This window comes from Ceratotherium simum, chromosome X (genome assembly GCF_057802395.1).
Source record: "Ceratotherium simum simum isolate JZ-2026a chromosome X, ASM5780239v1, whole genome shotgun sequence".
Taxonomy (NCBI): Eukaryota; Metazoa; Chordata; class Mammalia; order Perissodactyla; family Rhinocerotidae; genus Ceratotherium; species Ceratotherium simum.
The window spans coordinates 21,961,841-21,987,343 of NC_141940.1; the positions used below are offsets into that span (position 1 = coordinate 21,961,841).

The 25,503-nt window shown below is 35.3% G+C and overlaps 1 protein-coding gene across 9 annotated transcripts in view; it reads left to right on the plus strand.

Annotated features, from left to right (window-relative positions):
- Positions 1–25,503, plus strand: part of SMARCA1 (SNF2 related chromatin remodeling ATPase 1) — a 69,360-nt gene that overhangs the window by 37,546 nt on the left and 6,311 nt on the right. For 8 of the 9 annotated variants that reach the window (XM_087426823.1, XM_087426822.1, XM_014792806.2 and 5 more), the window contains 6 exons: positions 1,768–1,878; positions 2,139–2,252; positions 12,369–12,491; positions 15,025–15,157; positions 17,458–17,576; positions 17,692–17,904. In XM_087426823.1, coding sequence (XP_087282949.1) covers positions 1,768–1,878; positions 2,139–2,252; positions 12,369–12,491; positions 15,025–15,157; positions 17,458–17,576; positions 17,692–17,904 — 813 coding nt within the window. Of the gene's footprint in view, positions 1–1,767; positions 1,879–2,138; positions 2,253–12,368; positions 12,492–15,024; positions 15,158–17,457; positions 17,577–17,691; positions 17,905–19,206; positions 20,480–25,503 lie in introns of those variants that run through there. The other variant, XM_087426826.1, reaches the window with a different exon arrangement.

A 25,503-nucleotide genomic window follows, 5' to 3' on the forward strand; every position in this document is an offset into this window, starting at 1 on the left:
CTTTGTATCCTTGACACTGACTTGCAAATAATGCAATAGGTACTTAAGACATATTTGTTAAATTATATTGAGTAGCAACCCACTTTCCTTTGACTTTCCACATTGGTTTTAATCTTACGGATCAACAAAGAACTGTGTTCTTTTCTATTTGATAGACTTTTACATATGTGGATGCCACCATTATGTTTGTCTTTAGTCTTTACTTCTCTAGACACTGTGAGAGTTTGTAATCTCTACCAATCCTAGTCATCTTAGTTTATCATCCACTCTTAAAATGTGATTAAAAAGTTGGAACTCAACCCTTAGATAAGATCAAATAGAGTAACACTATTAATTGTAGATTAAGGGCCTCTTTTGTGTAAAAGCACTAGGCTAGGCACTGTGAAATCAAGAAAAATATCTGAACTAGAAGAACCATTTCTACAGACTCCAGAACTTTGTACTGTCAGTTTTGTCTATTGACTTTTTTTTTTTTGTGAGGAAGATCAGCCCTGAGCTAACATCCATGCCAATCCTCCTCTTGTTTTTGCTGAGGAAGACTGGCTCTGAGCTAACATCTATTGCCAATTCTCCTCCTTTTTTTCCCCAAAGCCCCAGTAGATAGTTGTATGTCATAGTTGCACATCCTTCTAGTTGCTGTATGTGGGATGCAGCCTCAGCATGGCCGGAGAAGCAGTGCATCGGTGCGTGCGCGGGATCCGAACCCGGGCCGCCAGCAGCGGAGCGTGCGCACTTAACCGCTAAGCCATGGCGCCGGCCCTGTCTATTGACTTTTAAATTGTATTTTCTAGCTGATATTGGGATAAAGTTTTGTAAGGCTACCAAATCATTGTTCACCCCACTTTGGATGTTTATTAATAACTTACATTTAACTATTGGCAGTTTACTTAATGCTTTCATGTATATGGTCATGTTTAATCCTCAAGATAGGTATTATTCCCATTTTACAGATGGAGAAAATAATTTCTCCAAAGTTATACAACTGGTGAAGTGGCAGAACCTGGCTTCAAATTCAGGTCTTTCTGAATAAGTCATGGGAATGTAATGTACAGCATAGGGCATGTAGTCAATGATATTGTAATTACATTGTATGGTGACAGGTGGTAACCAGACTTAGCTTGCTGATGATTTAAAAATGTATAAAAATATCAAATTACTATGTTGTACACCTGAAACTAATATAGTATTGTATGCCAATTATATTTCAATAAAAAAGTAAAATGAAATAAAATAAAGAAGCAAAACACCCCCAAAACCCAAACAAATTCAGGTCTTTCTGATTCCACTGACTTTTCCTATAGCTACCTTACTGAGAGATCTCATTAAAAAATTTCTCTTGATTTGAAAGGATATGTGCTTGTCATGTTGATATACATAATTTACCCCTTTCAGCTGTTTTCTAATTCATACAATTAACCACTGTTACCAGAATTATGTTAGTCTTCCTTCTATATTAGATGCTGTTTGTTTATTTATTTTGACATAAAATACTAACCAGATTGTGCAAATTATTCTCAATTACTAAGGAAGAACTAAGTTTTAAACCTACTTTCAAAAAACAAAAAGAAAGAAAACCATCCTTGCACCCAAATTTGGTATATAATAACAAGGTTTTGGAGCTTTGGATGTATAATTGTGACTTGTAAAGCAAATTTTGATTCTTTTTTATGGCTTTGGTTTTCTCATGCTTCTGTGGCCTTGATGTGCTAGATTTTCATAAAACAGTTTGGAGTAATTAAACTCCTTGTTCTTGTGTGTTGTGTATAGCTTGGTATGGTGGAATGGATTGAACCTCCTAAACGAGAACGCAAAGCAAACTATGCAGTGGATGCCTACTTTAGAGAGGCTTTACGTGTCAGCGAGCCAAAGGTTCCAAAGGTAAAACAGTAATGAGGCCAGGTTTTCTGTCTTACAGCAGGATTCTCTTGTAACACGGTCTGGGATGCAGATTTACTCATATTAGTACAAAATCATAGTCCTTAAAGTATAACAACAATACAGAAAAGTCCTTGATATGGCCCAGCCATATAAATGGATTCCATTGTATTTGTTTTTCTATATATAAAAGAAATAGTACAAGATAAATATGTTTACTTTGTGTATTGAAAACATATATGTAATGTATTTTTCCCCCACAGGCTCCACGACCTCCAAAGCAGCCAAATGTTCAGGATTTTCAGTTTTTCCCACCACGTTTATTTGAGCTTCTGGAAAAGGAAATTCTTTATTATCGGAAGACAATAGGCTATAAGGTATAAAAATTTTTATATCTTTTAAGCTAATATAATCTATTAAGCTGGACTAGAAGGTATTCCATTTTAATGTGAGAGAACATAAGAGTAAACCAAAATAGTGGTGTTTTTAACACCAAAGAGGAGGTTTAACTAGAAGTAAGGCATCAAACTACTGAATCACCAGTAGAATCATTACTAAATGGAATTAATGGAGAATTATCCAATATTTAAAAATAGTAATAACATATTATTTTAATAGTGCTAGTGTTTGAGTGGTCAGAGAATATGTAGAAAGAACAACAGGTATAAGAAGTGAATATATGATAAATGATAGGAAGTTTTTTGATCATTTTCCTTAATATGGCTAAGAAATAGTATTTTTGTGTTTATTGCTCATAGGTTGATGAAAGTCCTGTTGCTGGTTAGTAGATTGTGGTCACATAGGTGTTAAAGATAATGATAAACATGATAAAGAATTATGTCATTTTAAAATGATCTTTTGGAATTCGAAATTCTTATTTATATAGGTAGACAGGAACCCATTTTAAGTTAGTGAAATTTAATGTTTGTCACACTACAGCTATCACATTGAGAGATTAGATGTACTAGGTTATTTCTGTATGTTGAAATTGACTTCCTAGTGGAAGAAAAGGGACGACCAAAGGTATAGTAATAAACAGTATAAACAAAATTATGAAAATATTAACATTATTTGTATGAAGTTTTCTTTTTATGAATTGGAAGCTGTGTTTTAAAGTTTATTTTGTGAACCTTTATCACCAATGGAACTATTACAAATTATATTGATTAGTAGCTGTAATATGCCTAGAAAAGCTCCATGTGTGTAAGATATTTAGTTAGTTTGTTTATCTTTTGGAACTAGAGTGGATCTCTAGAATGTTTCTATTATTTGTGCAGAGTGGGATCATTGCCGTTTGAAACAGCAAAAAAACTTTGCTTGCTATTTGTGTATCAAAGTTTAAATAGATATAAATAGGAATAAGAAACTTAAGGTGAATATAAGTGGTTAGTTATAATCTGGTTAGGGAAATATGATTAAATTTGAATGTATTTAAATCAACAGGACTGGATAAAATCCTTCTTAGGAAGTTGTAGAAGAGTAAAGTAACCATGGTTGAACATTATCAGTATCTTTGAAAACCAGTTTCAAAGAAGGTGAAAATGGCGATATGCCAGAAGAAACAGGCAAGTTATAGGTTAAAAATGTAAAATAAAAATAGTAAAATTAATAAAGTAGTTAATAAAATTTCATGAAGTAAACAAATATATATATTGTCCCACTAAGGATTATAATAATTTTAGGTTTAGATCATTATATTCTGTTACTTGTATTGACTGTTATTAGTGAGACTTGAAAGGAGAATTAGTTGAAATGTTAGACCTCAGTTAGTAAATCAACCAAATATCTATGTATAGTATTTTATAATTTACAAAATGCTTTACCACATACTTCATTTGATTCCTAACAAATCTGAGAGATAGGTGTTATTATCACCTCCATATGATAAATCAGGAAGCCCAAGTTCAGAGAGATTAAATGACTATTCAAGATCACATAGCTAACAGAGTTGCTGAGGGTGCTGGTCTCAAACCCGAGTTCTCAGTGTTCATATGCTATGCTTTTTCTGCTCAGACGTTCTGGGCTATTTCTGCATGTGACATAACCCCGCTTCTTTCAGCAGCCCTAAATAAGGACTTTGTTTACAGTGGTGTGACATGTTGTTTGGGAGGTGAGCCAAGTGGTAGTCAAGTAGCAGCAATAAAAAAATCATCTCTGCTGATATAACTGTGTATGCTCCTTCTTTGGAGATCCTGAAGTTCTGTTCTCTGCGATAATACAGTGCTCACCACATTCTCACCACAGCTCTGATTTTAGTGTAAACAATGCCTTTCATTATAGGCAGTTTGTGGTTGAGGGTGAGGTGTTACAGTGACTGGTTGGGTGATGGCCAACTGGAAGGAGATGGAGGAGAGAGGAAACCTTAGAAGAGAGAGGAATGAAGGGACAGCTGCGAAGGGTGGTAGGAAGGAGGAAGGTGTAAGTAGAGAGAAAAGGGATCAATGTGGAGAAGAAAGATGGCATGGAATTCATGTTATGGCACCTTACTATTTTCTGTTTCTCACCTTCCAGAAAGAAATGACAGGAGAGGGAGAATGAGCAAAAGGAGGGCTTTTTTTTTTCCATTTAATACATATTTGTTGAGTACTCCTCTGTGTCAGGTCCTATGCCAAGCACTGAGGATAAAGCGGTGAATAAGACAGACAAGGTCCCTCAGCACATGGAACTTACATTCTAATGGAGGAACAGACATTAAGCTGATACCACAGAGTAATGATGTTATTTGTTTTCAGTACTTATAAAGGGTGCTACAAGGAAGCATAACATGGGTATCTAATGTGGACTGGGAGATCAGAGAGGTGGTCCATAAGGAAGTGTCATTTAAGCTGAGGTCAGAGAGATGCACAGGAATTAGCCAAGTAAAGTGTGGGAGAGAAGAGCTCAGGCGAGGGAACCACAGGTACTAAGGTGTTGCAGTGGGAAGGAGGATTGCCGCTTTAGAAACTGAAGGAAGGCCAGTGTTGCTAAGAGTGGCGAGGAGGAGAGCAACTTGAGATGAAGCTGGTGAGCAGGTAGAGTTGGATCATCTGGAGCACTGAACATTAATTATAGGTCATATTAATTAGGTTGAACTTTAGCTTTAGAGCAAAGGAAAACCATTTAGATGTTTTTAAGCAGAGTGGTGGGTGAGTGTGAAATAATAGTAGCAGATACTGATTTAGTATTTACTTGTGTTGCTTACTGTTCTAAGTTCTTTTAAAAGATTAGCTCATTATCCTCACAACAGCTCTGGAACTACATTCCAGTTATACAAATGGGGAAACTGAGGCATAATAGAGAGGTTGAGTAATTTGCTTAAGGTCAAACAACTTATGTGGTAGGGTATGATCAGATTTACATTTTTAAACGATCACTCTGGCTGCGACCCAGAGAATGGCGAGTTTATTCAGGGAAACCAGGCAGGAGGCTGTTGAAGTGTCAAGATGAGAGAAGATGGTGATAGGTTGGAGTGTGGTGGTGGTGGTGGTGGTGGTGGAAGGAGAGTCACTCCCCTACCACTATACTCCTAGCCTTGTGCTCTCTTCAGCGGCATCCTGGATTGCCTCTGTATTGTCTAAAGACTTGCCTTGATCCTCCATATACATATTTAGCGGAAGATTTACAAAACAAACAAGAATACATTCTGGATGTTGGTTCTTTCTGAACCTTGTCTTTTCCATTTTTTACCAGGACCTACAGACCCGAGCTAGGATGAGTGCTTCAATTGGGTGCGTTTCATGTTTGAGTTCAGAGTATAGACAGATGAGCATGGCATGTTAATCATCTGCAAAAGCTTTCTTTTAAGGATGATGTGATATTGTTAACTGCTAGATGTATCTTATTAAGGATATCTGGATTGATTCTTTTCCCCCTATACCTCCAGAAAACTCACCAGAGCCACAAAGGGAACAGAGCAATAGTTTATTCTGAGATGAACGGAACTGCTGTAGTGAAGTTACCTGGTATTCTCTATGCAGCTAGGAGTCTCAAAAAGGGACTCATTCCCCTCTTTCTGCTTAAATGATTATTAGCCCAAGGGAGAGAAGTGTTGTCTATAGCTGGGGGAACTGTGGCAGGGGAACTGTGGCACACAGTATCGTTTTGTCCATTTTGAACCCCCGTAGTCTTATCCTGTAGTGATTTGGGGTGGGGCTTGTGAGGGGCCTCAATGGTTTTGAAGCAATCGGTAAAGGCATTTTTCCTGAGGGCCTGTTTATTTGCATTTTTACTTTCTATTTTGTTTTCCCCCCACACTCAGCACAAGGTCACAGCAATATTGCTGATAATAAGATCTGTGGTTAAAGAGGTTTGCTTTATTTGAGGCTGAAATATTTGTTTGTTTTGCCCTGACCACTTGGTGGATAGCAGTGCATTATGTGCCAATTCTGTCCACTGTCTAAGCTTTGACCTTGTTGCAAGTTAGACATATTCAGAAGCTTCGTTGCTCTTGTAACTTAAGGGAGTTACTTAATGTATTTAATCACTTGTTCACTAAAATCTTTACATTGGAAGAGGATGACTTAATTGAAATTTCAATTGCAGAATTAAAAAAAACCCAGAGTATTTAGAAATTCCATTGAGTCTAAGACCTGGAGTGAAAGAGTTTTGCCATATTTGAATCTGAAGAAAGCTGTAGAACATTCTAACATTTATCCTCAATAAAAAATGTCTTTAGGGATGAATATAAACATTTGACAAATGGAGGAAGTTCCATAATCTTTGTGACTTTTCATAATGTGCTGTTGTGGGCCCCCTGTTTTGCAGTGGTAGAACTAAAATACGGTGAGCTGATTTCACGTTACTACTTTGATTTTGTGTGTGGTCACATTGCCTTCAGTATTCCATGTTTCTGTGATATGCTTACTAAAACTCCTTTGAAGAAGCAAGACCAAAAACTTTTTCACGTTCTCATGGAACACAGCTCTTAATCACAAATTACCTAGGGTCTGACTAGAAATCCAAATAATAATTGAGATGTTTCCTTTTGAAAGATAACTTCTTGTATATTGTGACCATATTAAGTGTTGCTGGGGGCCATCAGTAAGACAGACAGTATGAGTACTTGAGATAAGTTTTAGGTATCTGCTTAGTACTATTGGTCTATAATTTCTCTACTTAATTTTTACAAAGGCATACCTCGGAGATACTGAGGGTTCAGTTCCAGACCACCGCAATAAAGCAAGTCACATGAATTTTTTGGTTTCCCAGTGCATATAAAAGTTATGTTTATACTATACTATATAGTCTGTTAAGTGTGCAAGGGCATTATGTCCAAAAAAAGAATGTACGTACCTTAATTAAAAAATAAATAAAAAATTGCTAAAAAATGCTAACCATCATCTGAGCCTTCAGTGAGTTGTCATCTTTTTGCTGGGGGAGGGTCTTGCCGTGATGTTGATGGTTGCTGACTGGTCAGGGTGGTGGTCACTGAAGGTTGGGGGGGGCTGTGGCAGTTTCTTAAAATAAGACAATAGTGAAGTTTGCTGCATCGATTGACTCTTTGTTTCACGAACTGTTTCTCTGTAGCATGCGATGCTATTTGGTAGCATTTTACCCACAGTAAAACTTTCAAACTTGGAGTTAGTCCTCTCAAACCCTGCTTTATCAACTAAGTTTATGTTAATATCCTAAATCTTTTGTTGTCATTCCAACAATCTTCACAGCATCTTTACCAGGAGTAGATTCCATCTCAAGAAACGACTTTCTTTGCTCATCCATAAGAAGCACCTCCTCATCCCATAAAGTTTGATCGTGAGATTGCAGCAATTGAGTCACATCTTCAGGCTCCACTTCTAATTCTAGTTCTCTTGCTATTTCCACCACATCTGCAGTTATTTCCTCCACTGGAATGTTGAACCCCTCAAAATCATCCATGAGGGTTAGAATCAACTTCTTCCAAACTCCTGTTAATGTTGATATTTTGACCTCTTCCCATGAATCATGAATTTTCTTAATGGCATCTAGAATGGTGAATTGTTTCCAGAAAGTTTTCAATTTACGTTGCCCAGATCCATCAGAGGATTCACTATCTATGGCAGCTCTAGCCTTGTGAAATGCATTTCTTAAATAATAAGACTTGAAAGATGAAATGACTGCTTGATCCATGAGCTGCAGAATGGATGTTGTGTTAGCAAGCATGAAAACAACATTAATCTTGTACATCTCCATTAGAGCTCTTGGGTGACCAGGTGCATTGTCAATGAGCAGTAATATTTTGAAAGGAATCTCTTTTTCTGAGTAGTAGGTCTTAACAATGGGTTTAAAATATTCAGTAAACCATGTTGTAAACAGATGTGCTGTCTTCCAGGCTTTGTTGTTCCATTTATAGAGCACAGGCAGAGTAGATTTAGCATAATTCTTAAGGGCCCTAGGATTTTTGGAATGGTAAATGAGCATTGGCTTCAACTTAAAGTCACCAGCTGCGTTAGCCTCTAACAAGAGAGTCAGCCTGTCCTTTGAAGCTTTGAAGCCAGGCATTGACTTCTCCTCTCTAGCTGTGAAAGTCCTAGATGGCATCTTCTTCCAATATAAGGCCATTTCATCTACGTTGAAAATCCGTTGTTTAGTGTAGCCACCTTCATGAATTATCTTAGCTAGATCTTCTGGATAACTTTCTCCAGCTTCTACATCAGCACTTGCTGCTTCACCTTGCACTTTCATGTCATGGAGACATCTTCTTTCCTTAAACCTCATGAGCCAACCTCTGCTAGCTTCAAACTTTTTTTCTGCAGCTTCCTCACCTCTCTCAGCCTTTATAGAATTGAAGAGAGCTAGTGCCTTGCTCTGGGTTAGGCTTTGGCTTAAGGGAATGTCATGGCTGATTTGAGCTATCCAGACCACTAAAACTTTCTCCCTATCAGCAACAAGGCTATTTCACTCTCTTGTCATTCGTGTGTTCACTGGAGTAGCACTTTTAATTTCCTTCAAGAACTTTTCCTTTGCATTCACAACTTGGCTAAGAGGCCTAGAGGTGCAAGAGGCCTAGGTTTTGGCCTGTCTTGAGTTTCAACATGCCTTCCTCACTAAGCTTAGTCATTTCTAGCTTTTGATTTAAAGTGAGAGACATACGACTCTTTCTTTCACTTGAACAGTTAGAGGCCATTGTAGGGTTATTAATTGGCCTAATTTTAATATTATTGCATCTCTGAGAATAGGGAGGTCCAAGGAGAGAGAGAGAGACAGAGGAACGGCTGGTCAGAGGAGCAGTCAGAACACACACAACATTTATCAATTAAGTTTGCTGTCTTGGGCGCGGTTCGTGGCGCCCCAGAACAATTTCAGTAGTACATATATATTTGAGTAATTTCTAGAATTAAAATAGTAAATGTGACATTAATGAAGGCATTCTAAAGTTTTGCTGTGTTAAAAATATGACCAGTGGATGTGGAGGAAGTAGTCTGCGTTGAATCCGAAAATCTAATGGTATGATGTAATATTCTGATTTTGCTTTTGTTAAAGTTCAAGGGGGAAATTTTTAGTATTGGGACTATCTGCATAGGATTAAAGAGTTTATTTTGTGTGGGTATATTATCCATTTTCTGTCATAAAATTAGATGTTTATGAAATATTTCATTTTGTTAAAATATGGTTGGACATAGAAATATTGAAGGTATTTGATAGAGAAATATCTTAAGATTAAACAAGTTTTTCTCAATTAAAATTTGATGCCAAAGTAATTTCACATACCAGCAATTTAAGGAATCTATTAAACTTTTAAAGCTATGTCCGTAATTTTTTTCAAATATTTTATTATGAAAAATTTTCAAACATAAAAAAATGTTGAAATAATTGTACAGTGAACACCCATATACACACCACATATATTCTCCAATTTACATGTTATTTGCTTTATCACCTATATTTGTCCATTTCTCCAGCTTTCTACCAAATGGATAAGTATGTTATTTTTTTATGCATTTTACTGTTGCTGGCATAAGTATATTTCACCCAGAAACACTTCAACATGCATGTCATTAGCCAGAGTTCAATATTTATTTGATTCTTTTTTAGGTAAAATTTAATTACAGTGAAATGTATAATCTTAACTGTATCATTTGATGTATTTTAACAAATGCATATGCCTGTATAGCTGGAACCCCTGTAAAGATATAGAACATTACTGTCACCCCAGAAAGTACTTCTCCCCAGTCAATCCCCATACCCACTGCCTAGAGACAACCACTGTTCTGATATTATTTTCCTCCACAGATTAGGTTCTTTTTGTTTTCTTTTTTTTTTTTTTTTTATTGCAGTAACTTGTTCTAGAATTTCACGTAAATGAAATCATACATTATGTGTAAGGCTTCTTTCACGTAGCACACTGTTTTTGAGATTCATCCACCTTGTCCCATTATCAGTGGTTCATTCCTTTTTTTATTGATGAGTATTATTCCATTGTAAGGATATACCACAGTTTGCTTATCCATTCTCTTGTTGATGGACTTCTGTCCTGTTTTCTGGTTTTTGGCTATTTTGAGTAAAGCTGCTGTGAACATTCTTGTAAAAAGTCTTTGTATAGATATATTTCATTTCTTTGGGTAAATACTTAGGAATGGAATTGCAGGTGTGCCTGTAATTTAAAAATTGAATTTAGCTATTGAAAAAAGGTATTTTTAATCATGCTTATCACTGGACTACATTTCATTTTTAATTTACGCCTTCTTTTCCATTTCCATTTGCCACCATTCTAGTCCAGGTGATCATATCTCATTTCTAGATAATGACAGTTTAGCTGGTTCTCTCACTTCTAGTCACTTCCCCACTTCAGTCCATTCAGCACAAGGCTTAAAGGTGAAAACACTGTGTTTTGACACTTTACTCCTGTGTTCAAAAATCTCCAGTGGCTTGCTGTTGCCTACTGTATAGTTTCAAAAGGCCCTCTAACCTGTCTCCACTTGGCCTTGTGTCTTATCCTTTGTCATCATAAACCCTATGTGCTCCTTCCTGTACATTTTTGCCTTCATGATTTGCTCATATTGCTCCAGCCTAGAATATTCTTTCCCTCCTCTCCATCTCCCTAATCCTTAAGAGTTCTTAAGGTACAGCTCAAAATTCTACAACTAGATTGTGAGCACCTTTTGGGCAAGGACCATGTCCACTACTTCTTTTATATTCCAATGAATACCTCTCATAGTGCTACAGACATAATAGATGCTTAGTCAATACTTATAATTTGATTGTTTGGTACTGATGATTACACATGAATCTGTTTTTTCAGTATTTTTTAGTGCCTAGTTAGTAGGTTTTATATTTAAACAACTATTTGATATAATAGTTTTTAAAAATATTTAAGTTACATGATATAGTTTCAAACACTATGAAATATGTATAAAAATTTAAAAAATGTACTCTAGTATGTATTATAATTACATTGTAGTAAAATAATGACTATCTGATACCCATAGAGAATGAGTCATTTATGATAGGTGTGCATTTCAAACAATGGAAGGCTTACTGTCAACCCTATTCTTTTCATGTTTAATGGAGTGCTATAAAATGTACTGCACGTGTTATGTACCTGCCCTCTTAAATCCGTGTGCTGCATCATCACTGCAGATGCACATAGAAGTGGTGTGAGGCTTTGGGCTGAGTGACTTAGTTTGTCACTCCATACAATGAATGCTGCTCCATACTGCTGAACTGTACTGGTTGTCTGTGTTCATTGTGATGCACTGAGGCCCCTGTGGCTCCAGTTTTGAGATACAGGTTACTGGCTGACTGTTTGCCTCCTTGGAGAGCTAAGCTTCTGTCCTCAGTCTTTTGAACTTGACTCTCTTCTTCTCAGTTGTCAGTGTATTTGCAGCTCTGTACCCCAAACACTATAATTTCTATTGGTCACTGCTACTGTAGTCTTTTTCTCTTGACTGCGGGTCCCAGCATAGCGCGTCCCTGCTTGTGTGCTCTGCTACCCCTTTCCTCTTACATATATTCTCTATTTTTTTTTCTTCTTCTTCGTCCTATCACTTCTTCCAGACTTTGCGTTTTGTGTGAAAATGCTCTCCCTTTCCATACCCTGGCAGGCAATAAAAGCACTCCTTTCTTTTTGCACGTTGAACTGATCTGAGCGTTGGATGCAATCTTCAAATGCAATGCCATTTCTCTGCCCTGGTCTATATTGCGGGTGAATATGGGCTCTTTTTGTACTGCCAAACTTTTTGTTTCTTCTGGGCTTGAGATTTTATTGTATAATGTTGGGGTTGGGGATAATGATATTACTGTTATTAGCATGTATTACAATATCACAAGGATACATTTTGTCCCACGGTATAAGTAAATCTAGAATGTAATGTGGAATTTAGCAATGGGTTTTAACTCTAAACTATCATGTAGCACATTTAAGAATGGTTTTTATTTTAGTAATATAAAGGTAGTAGGAAGGTGAGAGGGTCATGTGTCATTCTAGTATGACTCTATATTGTTTACTGTTGAAATAATTCTAAAGATTGATACATGTATATACACCCTTAATTAATTTTTCTGAACAGTTTACTCATAACTCATCTCTTGATTTATAGGTACCAAGGAATCCTGATATCCCAAATCCAGCTGTGGCTCAAAGAGAGGAGCAAAAAAAGATTGATGGAGCTGAACCTCTTACACCAGAAGAGACTGAAGAAAAGGAAAAACTTCTCACACAAGTAAAATATTTTAAGTGCCTCAAATATTTCTAGGAAATATTTCAATAGGAAAAAGAAAATATAGATCACTTACTTTTTGTTGTGTGGTTCCAGTACCCTAATTGGACACACCAGCAAAGCTCAGGGCAATTTTGTATACATTTAGACGAAATATCCCTATTTTTTATCTGTTTCATAGAATACACCCTTTTGGAAATATAGTCATGCGCCACATAATGACATTTTGGTCAGCGATTGACCACATATATGACGGTGGTCCCATAAGATTAGTACCATATAGTCTAGGTATGTAGTAGGCTATACCATCTAGGTTTGTGTAAGTATACTTGAATGTTTGCACAACGACAAAATTGCCTAATGACACGTTTATCAGAATGTATCCCCGTTGTTAAGTGATGCATGACTATACTAGAAAATACATAAATGCAAAATATGTGTCAGTTATTAGAAAGAAGACATGTATTTTATCAATTATAACAAGGTTAGTTAATCCACATATGAATCCTGATAGACCAGAATTACTAGCATATTCTTTTTTTTTTTTTTTTGTGAGGAAGATCAGCCCTGAGCTAACATCCATGCCAATCCTCCTCTTTTTGCTAAGGCAGACCAGCCCTGAGCTAACATCTATTGCCAATCCTCCTCCGTTTTTTTTTTTTTTTTTCTCTTTTTTTCCCCAAAGATAGTTGTATGTCATAGTTTCACATCCTTCTAGTTGCTATATGTGGGATGCTGCCTCAACATGGCCAGACAAGCGGTGCGTCAGTGCGCACCCAGGATCCGAACCCAGGCCGCCAGTAGCGGAGTGCGTGCACTTAACCTCTAAGCCACAGGGCCGGACCTACTAGCATATTCTTATTGAGTCATGTGAACTATCCTCTGAAATTATACTCTACTAATCTTTTATTTATGGAATAATCTCATAAGTCTCAAAATGCCTTTTATGCTTTCTTGGAAAGAATTTTAATAAAATGATGAGAAATTTCTGAAACTTTTTAAGATGATCATTGTGTAATTAAAAGCTAATAGTTATTAAATAGGGAGCATTTCCACTTGAACAAAATATTAGTGCTTTCTGGTCATTGTTGCTTTAATGAGTTTTATGAGTGTCATACTTCCAAAATAATCTGTAGAAGATTAAAAAAGTTACAGCGTAAAAGACCCTTGCAAAATAATAAACAAAAATGTGTACTGTATGATACCACTGTAGTATAGAAAGTTGCCAGCGAGATTTATTTGTTCAACAAATTCTTCTGAATGCTATGCAAGGCACAGTGCTAGGAAGTTTTCCACATTAATTATTGAAAGATAGTTTTTATATTTATATCTTATTTATTATATAGGTCTTTTCTTTGTTATATTATGTAATTTTATTGAATGAATTTTTACAAATTACATTCATAAGTTGTTGAGCCAATGCCTGGAAGTCATAAAATTTAGTTTGAAAATATAATTGTAGTTGGCTGAATACTAAGACTTACCACAGAATAAAATAAAACATTTAAATATTCATGTTTTATTTTCAAAATTTATTTCCCAAACACAAAAATAAAGTTATGGTCTTAGAATGCTACTTGGCTTTCAGTATATTGTGAATGTACAATATATTGTGAACATACAGTCTCAACTGAGAAATTGCATTAGTTTGTAATTAGAAGTAAAATCAGCTTTTTTGCTCCTCCTTGTAGTTGAATTCATCTTTAATCATCTTTCTCTGCTGCCAAAAATAATTAATTTTTTAAAAAATCATGGCAGTACAAAGGAACAAAATGTAGGATCATCTGAAACCTTTATTAACTAAAGGCTAGGGATAGAGTTTTGCACTGTTGAGGGTATCACGTATATGTGGGTTGGGACATGAGGAGGGGAAAACAAATTCTTGGTCTTGTGACTTTACAAACATGCTAATAATACCAAAGAGATTTAAAACACCGATTGGTTAAAGTGTTCTGTCTTTTAGTAAAGAAATTGAGTGAGCCCAATACATTCTGTTTATAGAAATTCTATTTCTGAATACAATTTTGAACAGAAATTATTTATTCACAGTAGTTTTGAATGATATAAAGAGCTACAAAATTTTTTCTGCATTCTCCTTTTTTTCCCCTCCATTTTTTTAGTTTTAATGCATCCACATTCCTCTCTTAATTTATATGGGAACAGATCTGTGAAAAAAAACCTTTGAAGTACTGGAATATCAGGACTTCAGCATTTATATTAGCATTTTTAGTTTTATGCATTAATATTTTAATGTAGTAGGCAGGTATAAAATATGGAATTAAAAACAATATCTTGGTACTATAAATCACTTCTTAAGACTTGGAGAGAAGTACCTCCTCTTCATGATAGAAAAGCATTTTTATAATAACGCTCACTCAACTTTTGATTCCAACATAAAAAACCTAGGATTTTATAAGGAGGAATGTTTTAAGTCCTTTAAACCTTTTCTAAAGTATCATTGTATAGAAGTAAATAGAACAATAAATGGATTTGTTAATTTAACCTCTATTGATGATGCTTAATTTTTTGTTCACAGGGATTCACAAACTGGACTAAGCGAGATTTTAACCAGTTTATTAAAGCTAATGAAAAGTATGGAAGAGATGACATTGATAATATAGCTCGAGAGGTGGAGGGCAAATCCCCCGAAGAGGTCATGGAGTATTCAGGTTTGTATTTAACTTCAAACATGGTGTTTAATGTAACTTCATTCATTTCTTTAGTTTCAATTTAATTGTACCATTGTTCAGAGATCTTTTAAACTTTTATGAATAAAGTGTAGATGAAAGTATAAAATATAATTGTATTTCTACAAAAAGATTATAGGATTTATCAAAACAAACTGACTGCTATTGTCCCTAGTATGTAGCTAATAGAGCCAGGTAAAGCCTGATGAAACAAGGGTGGCTATTGGATGAGCAGTGACAAAATAAGTTTCCCACTTTCCCACCTCTGGAATTTGGTCCTCTTCTGGGAAAGTCAAATCTGAGACTTCAGGTTCAGCGGATTCAATTAGTGTCTTTCTAGGTTGTCCTTGAAGTAGAAAATTCCCGTCAGGCCCTTTTAGATCCTCAAATACCCCCAGGGTTCATGTGGATTCCAATAACTCAAGGCAAGCTGGAATAGACCTAAAAAGACTGCTTGAATAGATCTGTTGATTGGTCCTAGAATCATCTCCCTCTCTTACTCAGCTGTGTCTTTGGTCTTGACCAGCACTAGATTAGCTGCTGAAGCATATGGAGTTAATACTAAGTCCCATGTCACAGCAGATCCAACCTCAGTCTTCTGAAAAGAAATCTTATTAAAAATAGGTAATTATGTTTGGCAAGTTTTCTATATGTAAGAATAGGAAGTTTCCAACTTCCAAGTAGGTTGAACTCTCAAATTTATTCTGAATATCAGCTGTTCAGATTCCAGAGCATTTTTTCCCATGGGAACAATGTTACAAAGTAGCTTTAGTTTTCTATGCTAGCCTCTCATAGTCGATTTAGCTTAACAATTGAAATTCTGTGTTTTTGCAATGAAAAATAGTAGAGAGGAAACATTACAATACTAATAAATATTCCAAAGATTAATACAGGCTAGGAGCAGCTTTTAAATTATCTATAGTGGTACTGCTTGAAGAAATCCAGGTTTAATTAGAGAATAGATACTTTTTTTATTTTGGAAATCCAAAAGCGTCTTCTGGTGATTATCAGGGACTTTAGAGGTTGATTATATTGAGTTTTTATTTCGTGTAATATAATATCAAGTTTATGAACTTCCTTTTCCTTGATACCAGCATAACATTACTATTACTGTTAAGCTTTATCACATAAGTTTAGGGCATTTGGGGGCTTAGACAGGGGAAAAATAGATGAGAGAGTAGAATTTTAGCAGCAAAAGTTGAATGAAAAGAGTATAAAAGGATATGTGTGGAGAGATTTATTGAAGTAGAATTTTTTTCAAAATAGCATCAGTGTGTGTATGAAGTTGCAAGAAAACAAGTGATTCAAAAAGATATCATGTCAGATGTTCCTTAAAATTTGACACCAGGCCTGGTAGCATGAATAGCTCAGGACAGCTTAATTGGGGCCATGTCAGAGGGTGGGGAAATTGGAATGGATCTATGTAGTTGGTTGCAATTAAAAAAGAAATGTGTACAATTGGCTGTTTATGAGTATCTTATACATAGCAGATATTTAAATATGTGTTGAATGAATAAGGGAAAGAATGAGTAAATGAACACTGGTGCTTATAAAAATCAGAGTGCTAACATCCCTTTCTTGATAGGCTCTAAAAATGAAAAATTTAAAAATGCAGAGTATGACTTATGACTTCACTGAAGTCATAAGATGTGACACATTAATGTAGCCAGATTATTTAGCACATGTATAAAATTTGGGTGACTTGGTGTTTCTTTCTTTTTTTTTTTTGAGAAAGGGCTATTCCAAGTAACTTTAAAAAAAAGCTATGGATCGTTGGAAATATTGTAAGATTAGTGAGTGGTTGCAAAAGCGAAGTAGCAGTTTCAGTAGAAGTTGCTGCTTCGTAGGACGTTTGAATGACCTGTTGATAACGGTTTCGTTCTTCTTTTTGCTTGCTGGGAAGCTATATTCTCTAAGTTTATATGGCCACCCTCTCTCCTATTTCACTTTATATATTTGGTCCCTTTTATATCATGTTTGAATAAAAGCATAGCTTTAAATTTTTGAAATCCTAGTCATTTCGGATGGATAATTAAAAATTGCATAAATATTTCATGAAAGAAAAATTGCTAACCTGAAACCTTGTTGAGGTCTTGCTTTTTAGTGAAAAGTTAGGGGTACTTAATAATTGAACATATATATATATGTACATATGAATCTGAATCTTAATTTTAAACAATGTAAGTTCACTGTATCTTTTCCCGTTAATTCTTTATTCTGCAGTTCCTTGGATTCATTTGCTTAAGATGATAGTATTGTGAAGTAATAACTCTGTTTTTCAGCTGTATTTTGGGAACGTTGCAATGAATTACAGGACATTGAGAAAATTATGGCTCAGATTGAACGTGGAGAAGCAAGAATTCAACGAAGGATCAGTATCAAGAAAGCCCTGGATGCCAAAGTACTATATTACATAATTGTCAAATTATGATTAGATTGTTTTAATTCATATGGTGGTTAGCTTTGACTTATTATTGCACATTTAGTTAAAAGCACTATTTTGTTTAAATCCACAGATTGCAAGATACAAGGCTCCATTTCATCAGTTACGTATTCAGTATGGAACCAGCAAAGGAAAGAACTATACTGAGGAAGAAGATAGATTCTTGATTTGTATGTTACACAAAATGGGCTTTGATAGAGAAAATGTGTATGAAGAATTAAGACAGTGTGTACGGAATGCTCCTCAGTTTAGATTTGACTGGTTTATCAAGTCTAGAACTGCCATGGTATGTATTCCTTTCTTACTTATTTCCTCCAACTTTTTATTTAAAAAAATTTTAAATATTATATATCCTTCACTTAGATTCTCTAATGGTTAACATTTTGCCACATTGGCTTTCTCCCTCCACCCTTATATGTGTATATAAACTTATACATACATATATACATAGAATCTATAAATACATATAGCATCTATATTTTATATTAAGAAATACAGAAACATATCTACATTCAGAAATACATATCTGTATTTTATATTCGTAAATATAATATCTATATTTCTGAACCATTTGAAAGTAAGTTGCAGACGGCATGAGTATTCACCTCTAAATACTTCAGCATTCATCTCCTAAAAATAAAGACATTTTCCTACATAGCCACAATACTGTTATCTTACCTGAAAATGTTAACATTGATTCAGTGATGTCATTTAGTATACAGTCCATGTACAGACTTTTCTAGTTGTCTCAAAAGTGTCTCTCATTGCTGTTTCTTTAAATTGATGATCCAGTCAAAGTTCACATGTTGCATTTGGTTGTTGAGTCTCTTTAGTCTCTTTCAATCTACAACTTTTTGTTTTTCATGATGATGATTTTCTTAAGGTGCTCGGGCTCAATGTCTTGTAAATTGTCCCACATGTATCTCATTCTTTGCTCATTGTTAGATTATGGTTAAACATTTTTGGCAAGAATGTGATATAAGCGACGTGTACTTCTTATTGCATCACATCAGGAGGCACATTATGTCAGGTTGTCACACCGTTGGTGATGCTATAAGTTTGATCACTTGGTTAATATGGTGACCACCAGAGCTCTCCGCTTTAAAGGTACATTTTCCCCTTTGTAATTAGGCAGATGATACTTGAGACTATATGAACAACTTAAGGAATTATTTTTAATGAGAAAGAATTGCTGCCTAAGCTGAGTGTTTATAAGAATATTATGAGACAGAGAATGATTAAGTAGAAGAGGTATTCTTTTTAGCTTCATGCAGGTTACTCCGTTACGTTCTAATGTGAATTGTGTTCCTGTTAAATTCTAGTGCTGCTTAGCAGTGTTCGTGATGATATTGAAATAAATGCAACACATTTTTAATATTGGCATCATCAGTCTTTTGTCAGCCAAGGTAATTAAGACAAAAATAGATTTATACAGCCTAAAAATTAAAAGTAGCCGGAAACTAACAATCCAAACAGTGGACATATTTCTTAAGTAGTTGCTATCTATCATAAATGTTTTCTTGGCCAAAAGTTCATAGGGATGCAAAGCAATGCTTAATATTTTGTTTGACTTATTTTATATTTTCAGTTCAAGTTGAATAAAAAGAAGAGAAGATGCTAATTTTGGTGCTTTGTAAGATGAGATATTTCTTAAAACTTCAACACAAATTTAGAGTGTTCTTGGATTGTTATTAGAATGTGCCTATCAAGTTTATGGAATACATAATGCTGGGAGAGCTAGCAAATACTTTGGGTCAAGCCAAGATCCAAAAGGAACTAGAGCAATTGGAATGATAGGTGGGTTGACTCTCACAACATGACATTTAATAGGAATAAATGTAAAGTGCTATACTTGTACAAAAGAATATGCAGTGTGTATATGTTAATAAGATACAATAGGAAGAATTGAGAAAAGAATAAAAAAGATAAGAATGAATCTGTAGCATGAAGGACTGAGGTTGGATGTAGGGAAGAGTTGTTTGACAGAGTTCTTTGCATCACTGAAATAGATGATTGAAGAACAATGTAGAATAGCTTTTCTATAAGCCTTGAAAATGAGATTCTATTTTGACTGTCTGAAGACTTTGACAGTGAGCTAGTTGGCCTTAAAAGGTGCCTTCTAGCTCGGTGCATCTGTGACCATGTTTAGCACAGAACTCCTTTCAAAAGCCATGCATTTAACATTTTTAGTCATTTGGGGTTTTATGCGTGTAATGATCTAATTTAGAGCAGCATCAATAGCTTGTAAAAGACAATTGCCTACCTGCATTTGTCGGTTAATCGTGTTTTAGATCATACCTGCCCTTTTATGTGATGTAACATTTGCTGAATTTTGAGTATTATTTCAGTGATATTTTACTAATTTTTTAAAAGGTTGATAGTTTAATGCTGTTTTCAGTTTCCGGAATCATTAGACTAAAACAGTAGGATGAAACACATGCAAAGAAAATCTTATGTTATTTGTAATATGAACATGACTGTAGAACTATGTAATCTTATTTCATCTTCCAAGAAAAAACCCAGTATATTAACAACCACTAGATGTCTCTGAACTCCCTTGTAAATAATCTTTTTATCCTCCATCTTCTTTCTGCAAGACATTTACTTCTTTCTTTACTAAGAGATATAAATCTCTAAAGTATATTTTCCAAAGAACAGATGTTAACCATATAGATGATTGCAAAATGAAACCTTTATTTTGTTGTCTGTTAAAAATGAAGACACCTCTGTCCTTAATTACCTTCTGGAGGGTGGAATTTATGATTTCTAAAGAATATTTAAAACGTGTAATAGTTTATTTCATATTTAAGTACTTTAATCCAAATTTTTTTGTTTATTAAATTTCTATCATATTGTTTTTATTTCTTTCCTAGTTATTGGATAATTTTTGCCTATTTTTTGGATTTAGAGTATAAGAAATATGTTTTAAAATATGCATACATTTGAACCATCTTTTTGGAATATTTCATGATAATATCAATCATTAGGGAATTAAAGAAATGGATTATTAATGTTCCCAGATGATCTCTTTCCCCCTTCATTTTAAGTAATTGTTCTTGTATAGTGAGTGAATCACATTCACAATCTAGGAAGAGAAACTTCCCCCTTGAAAGAGCAGTTGTGATTTCTGAAATTAAAATAATTTGTTTCATTGAAAAATACCATCTTAAAAATACAGAGGATGTGGGGGCCAGGCCAGTGGCATAGTGGTTAAGTTTGCACGCTCCGCTTTGGCAGCCCGGGATTCGCAGTTTCGAATCCCGGGCGTGGACCTACACACCGCTCATCCAGCCATGTGTGGCGGCGTCCCGTATATGAAATGGAGAAAGATGGGCACAGATGTTAGCTCAGGGCTAATATTCCTCAGCAAAAAAGAGAAGGATTGGCAATAGATGTTAGCTCAGAGCCAATCTTCCTTACTGAAAAAAACGAAAACAAAACAAAAACCAGAGGATGTAATTTGATTCATTATGTGAGTGTGTCACTGTGTTCAAATTAAAATCTTACTAATGATTAAACTTGAAACTTAGCTTACTAAAGAAGCTATCTTTAAAAACGTAATCTTCCTTAAAGATGACTCTTTTCTTTCCCAGAGATACCAATAAATACTGTGAAGTACTTAGAAAAAGGTAGACACCTTAGTAGTTATATTTTATTCAGAGATCTCCAAGTACTGAATCCATGGCTTCTGACTTAATAGTCTTAAAGTGCTTAAAGGCGTGAACTTCCGCTTCTAAATATGCCTCACTTTGAAAGCCTTCAGCTAAAGGTTGAAGATTTCTTTGAGGCTCTTCTCCATTTAAAAATGCTAGCTATACAAAAGAGAAAATGAGTTTTAGTTCCATTTCTCTGTGCTAAAAAAAGACTGTGATTTCTTTCTCTGAGAACTTGTGTGGTCTTTAAGTAAGTAATCAGTGTCTATTGAACTACATAAACAAGTAGGAAGGATATGATCAATTTATATTTTTAAGCTCAGAGCATATGAATCATCCTACCATTTTTCTTCTAAGAAAAATATATTATAATGGGGTCTTAGTCTGAGAACATTCAAAAACTATCAGAATTAAAAGGACTTTGACCAAATGGCTATAAGAGGAAATGATAATACTCTGAATTTATATAGTACCTTTTATAAAATGCTTGCCAATCCCTTTACCAACATTAGCTCATTAATTTTCTTGCCATTCCTTTTAGGGAATGGATGCCAGGGTACTATCTCCATTCATTTAGTGACAGACTGACGTGACTGGGAGATGTAAGAAGATTCTGAGAGGTCCAAAAGATCTAGCACATTAGTCAGTGTACTGGAAAGGACATGTGGAAAGTACCCAAAGTTTAATCACTAATTCCTTGGACCTGCTTAGGTCCTTTTAAGTACTTAAAGGAGAAAAAACAGAATTTAACTCTCTGAGATAAAGAACATTTCTTGATGTAACCATTTATTGCATCCTTTGCAGTGTTGCTTTGACTCTTAATTTTAATTAAAAAAAATACATACCTTTAATCTCTGGGGACCTCTTTTCTTTCCTCTCTTAGCCAGCTCAAGAAGCTGTGTGCACATTGCCTATGGCCATGTACCCTGGAGTTGAGTCAAAGTATTAGTAATTAGTTATTACAATTACCCTGCCTTTTCTAGTAGTTTAAATGAATTTTTCTGATAGCATCTCAGAAAGAAAATCACACACTGTTGTATGCAATGTAATAAAAATTTCATGTTATTATTGTTTGTTTTCAAATCACACCTTTATTATTAATGAAAGTGTTCCTTATTTAAAATTTAAGAAAATGACATCCCTCATTAGAATTGTAGAGAAAAAAATACTTTTTAGAAAATCACTATAGCTTTTTATTAGCTTGCTTCCCTTTTTATAGGTTTATCAGTGATTGTAAATGTTAATTAGGTTATTAGTTCAGCACAGGATGTTTTATAAATGATCAGTCCAGTCAGAGAAGGATTTTCTTTATAGATACTTCAGAAAAATGAAAGTCAAATTCAGAAATTTCCAACCTATTCTGTAGTCGCAATACTACTTTTGTTTGTTGCTTATGCAGCATAGTCTAGGAAATTTCATAAAGAAGGCCACTTACAATTTTTATATGTTAGTACTTAATTGTATGATAACAGCTAATATTGATGTTTTAGAGTATTACATTCTTAATGGAATGTGATAAATATGAATTAGAACATTTTTGGTAAAATTGGTGAACTATAAAATGTATTGATGGGCCGGCCCCGTGGCTTAGCGGTTAAGTGCACGCGCTCCGCTGCTGGCGGCCCGGGTTTGGATCCTGGGCGCGCACTGATGCACCGCTTCTCTGGCCATGCTGAGGCCGCGTCCCACATACAGCAACTAGAGGGATGTGCAGCTATGACATACAACTGTCCACTGGGGCTTTGGGGGGAAAAAATAAATAAAATCTTTAAAATGTGTTGATCGACTCTTCTTGGCTATAGAATTATTAAAATATTAAAACCCCAATATATTTATGCTCATAGGGATATATTGTTAACTCATGCACTTGAAAGACAAAAATGTCCCTTTTCAGCCTTAATTTTGAAACGGTCCTATGTAAAGATACGTACAGCGGAAGTAGTGCTTATCTTTGCCTTGAGGGTTAGGTAAGAGGAATAGCTTCACAGAAAAGGGCCTTCTTGGAACTGAGTCTTGAAAAACTAAAAGGAGTTGGCCGTGGGACTACATTCCAGGTTGTGGAAACAGCATATGCAAAGGTATAAACAAGCACAACATATTCAGAAACCGTGAGTAGGTTCTATGGTAGGGTATGCATAGGGAAGTACTGGAAGGTGAGGAAATGGATGGCGGCCAAATTACAAGGGCTCTGTCTACTGTATTGAAGTCTTTGGTCATTAGTCTGTAGGAAGTAAGGAGTTATTGACAGATTTTTCTCAGGTCAGTGACGATCAGATTGATGTTTTAGAAATAGCGTTCTGTGGAAGTGGGCAAATGTCTACCTCAACTACCAACTATAGGCTGATAATTCCAAATTTATCTCTCTATCTTTTCTCTGTTCCTCATCTTTTTTTTTTCTTCCCTTGGGTAATGTATCACCATCTGCCCCAGAGTCATTTTTTACTACTGCTCTTTTAACCTTCAAGTGTGGTTGGTTATAGCTAAAGGGACCAGCATAGTACCTTGCACAAAGTAGGCATTCAGTGACTAAATGAGCATGGAACTTTGGTACTTCACTTTGCTTCCATCTCATAGACTTCTACAGATGGATCAGATCTGGAAAGAATGTGAAGAAATATTTGCTTTTTTTTCTTTTTATCTACCTTTTTCTAATGATAGACTTTATTTGGCTGTCATCCCTGCAGCTTTCATTTATTCTTGTTTGAATAGCCAGTTGTAAATATCATGTGTTTTATTAGTGACTATAGTGTTTGATTTAAGACTGAAGTGTTCGAACAGTCTGAAATAACTAACAAGACTACATTTTAGGTATTTATAATTATGTGTTATCTTGTGAGGATATGACATAACATTTTATAAATATCAGTGTTTAAGCGGCAGCAGTTAAGTAAAAGCATTGTAACATTGGATACTTGTTTCAGAAATGTGGGAAATATTTATTAGAATATTAACTCTCATTTAACTGCCAATGTGCTTGGGCCCCGAGATTCTAGTATAGAATGTCATTGCTTTTTGTTAGCATGATAGAGGTTCCAAAGTGACAAAGAACCTGGGAAATTACCACAAAATGTATAGTTGAAGGTATTGATTCTGTAGGTAAGGTATAGGGAGTTTATAAAAGAGCAAAAGAGGGAAAAAAACACCCATTTTGCTTTACAAAGAACTGTAGAAGAAAATTATGACTTTATAGAACAGCTACAAATTTAGAGACACAGATATGGAGTGCAGTTTATTCTTTTGCCCTTGCTCTCTCACCTGCTTTTGACTTAGAACCATAGCGGGTGCAGATCTTCTGCCATTCAGACTTAGGCAGGCTCAGTGTCTAGGATTTCCGTACGTAGGAAACGTAATGTGCAGCCTCTTTAATCTCTTTCAGTGAATCACTTCAAGTCTACTCATGCTTTCTGTGCCTTTTGAATTGGTGCTTTGAAGCTGTGTATTGGGGCAAAGGATATTTGAACTTGGTGCCCGGCACGATTGGTATTCACCACACAATAAGGGGCAGCCCCGCTTACTGCAAACATTCCATCATTTATTAAATAAAGGCAGAGATACATATCTTAGGATTCAAAAGTTGAAACTCGGATGACTTTGTGTTGACTAGAATCATAAACCATTAAAAAGATATGGAAACCCAAGGCAGCACAATTTGTTTAAAGTAAATCTAAAGTCTGTAGTTTAAAACAGGGGTTGGCAAACCGTGGCCCACCACTTGTTTTTGTACTTCCTGCGAGCCAAGAATGGTTTTTACATATTCAAATGGTTGAAAGACAATAAAGACTATGTTGTGACATGTGAAAATTATGCAAAATTCGAATTTTGGTATCTGTAAGTAAGGTTTTATTGGAACACAGCCGCACTCATTCATTGATGTGTTGTCTCCAGCTGCTTTCATGCTGCAACAGCAGAGCTGAGTAGTTGTGATAGAGACCATGTGGTCTGCAAAGCCGAAAATATTTACTATCTGGCTCTTTACTGAAAAGAGGTGCTGACCCCTGGTTTAAAAGAATGTGTAGGAAAGGTTGAAAGAAATAGTACAACCAAGGGTAGCTATGTGTTAAATTGTCCTTTAAGAAAAGTGTTGAATGAGGGACGGGTAAAGGGAGACGCTATTTAGCCTAAAAGAGGGGTGTTTGGAGGGGGTCTGTTGATGATTGTGATGGAGGCATAATAGCTGACATAATATTTGAAGTATTGTCATACAGAAGAGAGAATCAGCTTGTTCTCTGTGA